Source organism: Melanerpes formicivorus, unplaced genomic scaffold (assembly GCF_026170545.1).
Source record: "Melanerpes formicivorus ecotype bairdi unplaced genomic scaffold, bMelFor1.0.p_v2 SCAF_83, whole genome shotgun sequence".
In the NCBI taxonomy this organism is placed as follows: domain Eukaryota; kingdom Metazoa; phylum Chordata; class Aves; order Piciformes; family Picidae; genus Melanerpes; species Melanerpes formicivorus.
The window spans coordinates 1,569,905-1,577,807 of record NW_027142435.1 but is presented as its reverse complement, the minus strand read 5'-3'; the positions used below and the strand labels follow the sequence as shown (position 1 = coordinate 1,577,807).

The 7,903-nt window shown below is 50.0% G+C and overlaps 1 protein-coding gene across 1 annotated transcript in view; it reads left to right on the top strand.

Moving 5' to 3' along the window:
* The first annotated feature begins 218 nt into the window (after positions 1-218).
* The window catches only part of LOC137454742 (fibrillin-2-like), an 82,061-nt gene continuing 74,376 nt past the window's right edge, over positions 219-7,903 (top strand). The window contains exons 1-2 of the mRNA XM_068164987.1: positions 219-272; positions 5,455-5,757. Coding sequence (XP_068021088.1) covers positions 5,588-5,757 — 170 coding nt within the window. The 5' untranslated portion in view covers positions 219-272; positions 5,455-5,587. The remainder of the gene's footprint in view (positions 273-5,454; positions 5,758-7,903) is intronic.

Here is a 7,903-nt window from a genome sequence, read left to right as displayed (position 1 = left end):
TGGGGCAGAAACATCTCTGAACCTCCCTGACCTGGAAAAGCAGCTGGGCTTGGGCTGGCTGGGGAGGATTCCAGCAGACTTCAGCCATCTGTGGGAGCTGGAGGACTTCATCTGCTGGGAAAGTGGTGGCTGTGTGGTGGCACAGAGCAGAGGGAGCTCAGGGAGGAGGAGGAAGAGGAGGAGGAGGAGGCCATGTGTGTTTTATTGTCTGCTATTTAAAGCAAAGCCCTCAGCAATGAGTCCTAAAGCAAGAGACAGAAGAAATATGAAGGGTGGGTGGGTTTTTCTTTTGCGTGGAGCCAGAGTGGGATGGGATTGGGAGCTGAGAGTTCAACTTCTGCCTTGGGAAAAAGACTTCAGCATCATCAACAGTTGCTCTTTTGTTTCTTTTTTTTTTCCTTACTTTTTTTTTTAGGAGAAAATGCTTTAAACTGCAAGGATTTTATCCTTGGCTGCAGCTGAGGTAGCTTCTGAGGATGCAAGTCCTGAGCTGGGTCACCTTTCCTGCAAGCCATCTCTTTCCTTAATCGTTTAGGTGGAGGAAATGATCAGCAAGAAAAGTGATTTTTACCTGAAATCCTTCCTTTTTTGCCTCAAAATCCTTCTTTTTTTTGCCTCAAAATCCTTCTTTTTTTGCCTCAAAATCCTTCTTTTTTTTTGTCTCAAAATCCTTCATTTTTGCTTCAAAATTCTTCCTTTTTGCCTCAAAATCCTTCTTTTTTTTCCCTCAAAATCTTTCTTTTTTTGCCTCAAAATCCTTTTTTTGCCTCAAAATCCTTCTTTTTTGCCTCAAAATCCTTCTTTTTTTTTGCCTCAAAATCCTTCTTTTTTGCCTCAAAATATTTTTCTCTTTACTTGAATTTTTTCTTCTCACTTGAGATTTTTTTTCTTCTTTTCCCTTGAAACCTTTTTTCTTTTCCCTTGAAATCCTTTTTACTTGAAATCTTTCTTTTTTTTTACTTAAAATCTGCCCCTTTTTGCTTGAATTTCCCCCCCCCTTTTTTTTTTTTGCTGTTAGCACACCAGCATTATAAAAAAAAAAAACCAACAAACCCCACACCCTCCCAACCCAGAAAAAGGAAATTAAGTCCCAAATTGAAACTGAATTATTGTATTATTTCCCCCCTCCCCTCGCCCCCCCCCCTCGCCCCCAGCCCCTTTGATGTGCAGTGTCTGTTCCTAATGGCCTCCTGCGGCTCCAGCCTGCCTTTGGGACAAGCAGCCCCCCCCCCCCCATTAGGTCCCTAATGAAGCCACCCCAGCGAGCCCTGGGCTGGGAAGGTGATAATGGTGTCTGCAGCCAGCCGGGCTCTGGCTAAACCCAACCTCTCCCCCCCAGCCCCTCCTCGGAGTTGGAAAACTCTTGGCTGAAGAATGCGGTAGGGTTGTCCTCTCTGCTCCCACTCCTCCTTGCACCCCTTTTCAGGCCCTCCCCCTGTCCAATTTGGATGAGGCTGTACCTTTTCTTCCCTCCTTCAGGAGTGAGGGGGTTTATTCCCTTCTTTTCTGACCCAGCTCTCCACTAAACAAAGGAGCTCTGGGGCACATCACCAGCTCCAAGGACCTGAAGGTATTTAAGAGCAAACAAACAACCTAAACAACCCAGGCGACTGAACTGCGGAGCCGCAGATAGCTGCGAGCTGATTTCTCTCTCTCTCTCTCTCTTTCTCCTCTGCCTGATTCTGTTTCTCTCTGCCCGGTTCGTGGTTTGTTTCATTTATTCATTCATTTATTTATTTATTTGTCTTTCTTCCCTGAACTGATTCATTTGTTATTTATTTATTTGTTCCCAACTCGCCCACTCCAAGCCCTGAGCGAGTTTGGAAACCTCTTTGCCTTCCAAACTTTTTCGCTTAAATCCCTTTCAAATGGGATTGGAGGGGAGCGATCGATCCTCTCTCTCTCTCTCTCTTTGCTGGGGAGGGAGGGGGCAGGGGGGGGGGGTTTGGGTTTGATTTCTCAGAGCGGCAAAAAGATTTCTGAGCCTTTCTCTTCTTTTGGGTTTTTAAGTTTTAATTTTTAAAACACTTTTTTTGGAAGCCTTTCCAAACCCCCCCCCCCTCTCCCCCCCCCCGCCCCGCGCCGCCGTAAATGACTTTTCCACGCTCTCGTGTGAAGGCTTCTCAGGGTGCGTGCCTGGGTATCGATCATTTGTCAGGCTCCTCCGAAAGGGAAATGAATGCATCTGGATTCCCCCTCCGCGGCGCCCGGGCTGCGAATCTCCTCAAGTGCAAAAAAAAAACCTTTGCGCGTTTCACTACTTTTTGATTTTATTTCCATCCCCCCCTCTCCCCCCTCTCCCCCCTCACCTTCATCTCCTCTCTGTCTGCCTTTTGTCTGCCTGAGGATAACCTTACCCCAGCCAGCCCGCGGCGTGCGAGCGGAGCCCAGCTCCAGGGCTGCCGGCAGGGCACTTTCTTTGTCTCTGCTCCCAGCCCTCTGCCTTTTCCCCTTCCCACTCTTCTCTTCTCTCCTCTCCTCTCATTCACTGCAGCTGGAACAGTAGAGCCTGGAAAAAAAACCAACCCCAATCTCTGCCCTCCAGAGCCTCCCAGCTGGGACACTGCGAGCACTGGGAGGGAGTTTGAGCCTTGTATTTAAGGGCTTTTAATGCCACTCTTTCATTCAGTTAAACTTTTCATCTCTTTGGGGTTGGTTTTTGTTCCAACATTTATTTAACTTTTACCTTTCTTTCCCTTTGAATTTATTTATTTGCCGTTTTATGTTGAAGGCATTTGTTATTTTGAAGGTATTTATCACGTTGAAGTGTTTATTAGTTCGAAGGTATTTCATTTTTATGCATTTGAATGTATTTATTTTTAATTTAATTTAACTTTCTTTATTATTTTATTTCATTTTATTTTAATTATTTTGATTTATTGAATGTATTTATTTTTATTTATTTATTTTTAGTGTATGTATTTTAATTTATTTATTTTAATGTATTTATTTTTATTTATTTATTTTAGTGTATTTATTTTTAATTTATTTATTTTTAATTTATTTATATTTATTTATTTATTTTAATGTATTTATTTTTATTTATTTATTTTAGTGTATTTTATTTATTTTTAATGTATTTTTATTTATTTATTTTTAATGTATTTTTATTTATTTATTTATTTTTAATGTATGTATTTTAATTTATTTATTTTTAGTGTATTTATTTTTATTTACTTTTAATGTATTTATTTTTATTTATTTATTTTTAGTGTATTTATTTTTTATTTATTTCTTTTTAATGTATTTATTTTTATTTATTTCTTTTTAATGCATTTATTTATTTCTTTTTAATGTATTTATTTTAATGCCTTTTATTCCTTTTAATGCATTCGAATGCATTTCTTTCAGTGCATTTCCTTCCATCCATTTTCTTTCTCACACTTCTTTATCAAATCGATTTCCTTTTTTTTCAAGTGGAATTAATTTGTTTGTACCGTTTCCCTTCATTTTTGTCACCTTTCTTTTCACTTCACTTATTCCCTACTGCCTTTCCCAATTGAACTTTCAAGTGATTTGCTTTTCACATCGAGTTAACTTCTTCCTTGACTCTCTGATTGGTTTAACTCTTTCGTGAGCTTTCAATTGATTTCATTTTAATCGATTTAACTTTCTTTTTCTTTAGTTAACCCCCTATTGATTTTTGAGTTTATTTCACATCTTACTTATTTAGCTCTTTCCCCCCTCCTCCCCTTTCAGATATTTCCTTGTCTGGGCTAATTTTTATCTCCCCCCCCCACCCCCCTCTTTTTTTTCCTGCCTGCTCTGGGGCCAGGCTGGGACTGGAAAGTGCTGCTGTGGGAAAGCTGTGGGGGACAGTTAGGGGAGGCTCAGCCCAGAAGCTGCAGATGATTTCCACTCTGGATGGTGGGAAGGGGAGACCTGAGAGGAGTTCTCCCTGCAGGAATCGACTTTTGGGGTGTTGAGGGGAGAGCTGCTGCCTTCTGACCCTGCAAAGGGCTTCCCCAGCCCCCTTTTGCCAGGCAGAGCAGAGAGCTGTGAGGGAAGGGGGAGATGAAGGGGCTGGAGGGAGGAAGAAGAGGGAGCAGGAGAAGGGGGCACAGCCTGTGGAGCACATTCCTTCACCATCCGTTTCTCCTCAGGCTTGCTCAGAGCCTCCCTGTGCTCCCACCCCTGGCCCCACAGCCCTGCCGGCTCCTGGCACCCACCTTGGCACCCTCAGCCCCAGTTGCCCCCCCGAGAGTATCACCAGTGACTCTAGAGGGGGAGGTCTGTGGTGTGCCAGGCTCTGCACCCCCTGCCCAGGGCTGCACACTCGGTGTCTGGAGCCTCTCAGCCCCAGCATGGTTGTGAGGACTCAGATGAAGCTGCTCCAGGGGTGGCTGTGGGCTCCTTCTCTGCTCAGCACCTCATGGCAAGGGCTGGTGCCCAGCTTCCCTCTGGGCTCTGCCCCTTGGCTCTGCTCCTGACCCCAGGAGAAGCAGAAAGGGCTTTGTTCCTCAGGATGGACTGGCTTGGGGCAGAGCATCTCTGGGGAATGGCTGAGGACCTGCCCTGGTGTGACTCAGGATCTGGCCCCTGCCCAGCATGGGCAGCCTGTAGGTTCAGTTGCTGGTGCCCACTCTCTGCTCTGCTGTGCTGATCCCAAGGTGTGTCCACAGCTGGGGCTGTGAGAGGTCTCCTGGCCCCCACCCCCTCCACAGAGGCTTTGGACCCTGTATCCTTCTCCTCTCCATGGCCCCTCATGCTTGGCTGCCTGTCCCAGCTCAGGAGCTCTCCTTCTACATCCTTGAGGTCCTTTCCAACCTGGTATTGTGTGGTGCCTCCAGCATGCCCACCCCTCCATCTTCTCTCTCTCTTCATCCTCCATGCAAACCAGGCTTGGCTTGGTGCCCCAAGTGCTCATGCTCCAGCCCCAGCTGTGCAGGGACCCTTTTGTCCACCTCAGCACTGGTGTCCTCATCCCTCTGATGGGTTTGCCAGCAGGTACCTGGGAGGCTGTTCCCTGTGCCATGGCCTGTCTGGAACATGATGCAGTGCATCAGAGCTGTGGCACCTGGGGAGAAGGTCCCTGAACAGGGTGGGCTCTTTCCTCATGCCCTCTTGCTCCACAGCCCTGCCGGTCCTGTGGCTGCTCTGAACCAAGGCTCTCTGCTGAGGTCAGAGCCCTAACCCGCCAGCAAGGGCAGCCCCAGGGCAGATGTGCTTCTGTCACTTGGTTTCTCCATCAGGAGGGCAGGAATTTGGATGCAAGGGCAGAGCCATGGCCCTGGGAGGTCTTCCCTTTGTCTCCAGCTCTTGGGGAAGAGAGGTTTGGCAGTGCTGCGGTGGGGTGGACGTGTTGGCTGCAGGGAGCCAAGCTTGGTGGGACTCTCTGACCCTGCTGGGGGAACTCTGGGGAGGAGCTGCTTGGCTTGAGTGACCACTTTCAGAATGTGAAAGCCCTGAAGAACATTTTTGTGTCTCTTCTCTTTCCTCTCTCTTGGCTTCTAGCAAGGGAGCAGCAGGACGGCACCTGGGCGCTTAGGGGCTGCTGCCCAAACCCATCCTCCACCAAGGCAGCGCAGAGCCTGCAGCTGGAAGAAGCTTTTGGGGCAGCTGGAGGAGCTGAGGACTCGGTGCCATCATGGGGGTGCTATGGCTGGCCAGGTTCATGCTGGGATGTACAGCAGTGATGTATGTGGAGAGAGCCCAGGGGCAGTACGAAGGGGACTTGCAGACAGACAGATTTGCAGGCTATGAGGAGAGGCCACCACCAAACAGAGTGAGGAGGAGAGGCCAGGACAGCTTACGAGGGTAAGTTGGATCTTCTTTGCTCTCTTACAAAGCAAAACTTGGGTGATGGTCACAGCACCTGGAGGTGTGGTGAGGGATTTGTCCTCTCCTGAGCTCGGGAGGGAGTCTGCTCTGCAGACCTGCAGGAAGAGGAAAGCTCAGGCCAGAAGGGAAGGGGCAAGAAGGTCTCCATGAGAGCAGAGAGCTCTAAGCTGGCCTCTGCTGCTTTGCCCAGGGAGGTTGTGGATGTCCTCTCCGTGGAGGTGTTTGAGGCCAGGTTGGATGAGACCTTGAGCAGCCTGGGCTGGTGGGAGGTGTCCCTGGGTTGGAACTGGATGATTGTGAAGGTCCCTTCCAACCCAACCCATTCTCTGAGTCTGTGACCAGGGAGGTGTAGCTTGGCCACGAGGAACAACTTCTCCCCTGCAAGGTTTGTCAAGCCCTGGCCCAGGCTGCCCAGGGAGGTGGTGGAGTCTCCAGCCCTGGAGGGGTTTCAAAGCCGTGGAGATGTGGTGCTGGGAACATGGCTTAGTGGTGGACTTGACAGCCTTGGGTTGATGGTTGGACTCAGTCCTCCAGGTCTGTTCCAAGCAAAACAGCCCTGTGATTGCTGCTGGTGGGCAGGTGTCACACTGAGCCCCTTGTTGTGCAGCAGAGCTGTGGTTTGTGGTCTCCTCTCCAGACAAATTGGTGCAAGAGCTGGACCCAAGAGCATTTTCCACCTCGGGAGGGAGGCAGGGCTCAGCTAGGAAGCCCTGCAGCTGGTGCTGGAGCATGTTTGCATGCTCTCAAGATGGTTCCTGGCCCCAGCATCCATTCTGGGTTATTTTAAGTCTGCCTGGCTGCAGTTCCTGGAAAATGTTCCTGTGTGAGTGGACAGGCAGGGAGCAGAACGTGACACACGCGCCGAGCCGGGCCCCAGCCAGCCTCCTCCAGCGCCTGAATGGGCTTGGAGCTGCTGTGCCTTCAGCCCAGACAGTCAGATGTGCTGTTTGGGCTGGAGCTGGAGCTCAGAGCTGGCCTGGAGCTGGGCTGTGGGGCTGGCCACAGCTGCTCTTGGAATTCCAGCGCCTGTGGCCACTCCCTCCTGCTCAGGCAGGGACTGGGGAAGGATGGAGAGCAACTGGCCTGGGGGCTTGGGCTCCTAAACCAGCTCCTAACAGCAGTCATTAGCTCCTTCTCCTGGCAGGGACACACAGGGTGTCCCCCGGTGTCACTCTCTTCTTGCCCCTCTCGGGGGATGGAGACTCCACCACCGCCCTGGGCAGCCTGGGCCAGGGCTTGACAACTCTTCTGGGGAAGAAATTGTTCCTCATGTCCAGCCTGAACCTCCCTGATGATGGACTCACAGAATGGCTTGGGTTGGAAGGGACACAGGATCACAGGGTGCCAGTGGGCAGAAGAAGATCACGAGTGGGCTCCTCACTGAGTGAGGGGCTGGAGAAGGTGCAGAGAAGGGAACAAAGCTGAGGATGGGTCTGGAGAACAGGGCTGGGAAGGAGCAGCTGAGGGAGCTGGGGGTGTCCAGCCTGGAGGAGAGGAGGCTGAGGGGAGACCTCGTTTCTCTCTACAGCTCCCTGAGAGGAGGCTGGAGCCAGGTGGGGTTGGGCTCTGCTCCCAGGGAACAAGGGACAGGATAAGAGGAAATGGCCTCAGGTTGCCTCAGGGGAGGTTTAGGTTGGACTTGAGAAGAAACTCCTTCACTGGAAAGTTTCTCAAAGCCTGGCCCAGGCTGCCCAGGGGGGTGGCTGAATCCCCATCCCTGGAGGGGTTTCAGAGCTGCAGAGCAGTGGTGCTGAGGGCCATGGTTCAGCCCCAGCCTTGGCAGAGTTAGAGACTGGTTGGAGTGGATGCTCTGAAAGGACTTTCCAACCCAAACAAGTCCATGGTCCTGTGCACTCTTGGTCAATTAGTACTACGAGAAAGGCACAGAATCCTTCATTGTTGCAGAGCTCCTGGAGTGAAGCTGTTCTCTAGGAACCCCGAGGTGCCCAGCTCAAGGCCTCTTCTGGTGGCTGGAGTGACCTGGCTGGGCAGGAGGGCGGTTGTGGAGGTCTGGTCGTGCAGGAGAGGCTCCAGCAATGCAGGAGGGGAAGGGCTGTGCAGGTTCCTGCTGGAAATGTGTTTATTTGGAGCTGGTTTCCCATCCTGATCCCCTTTAATAATG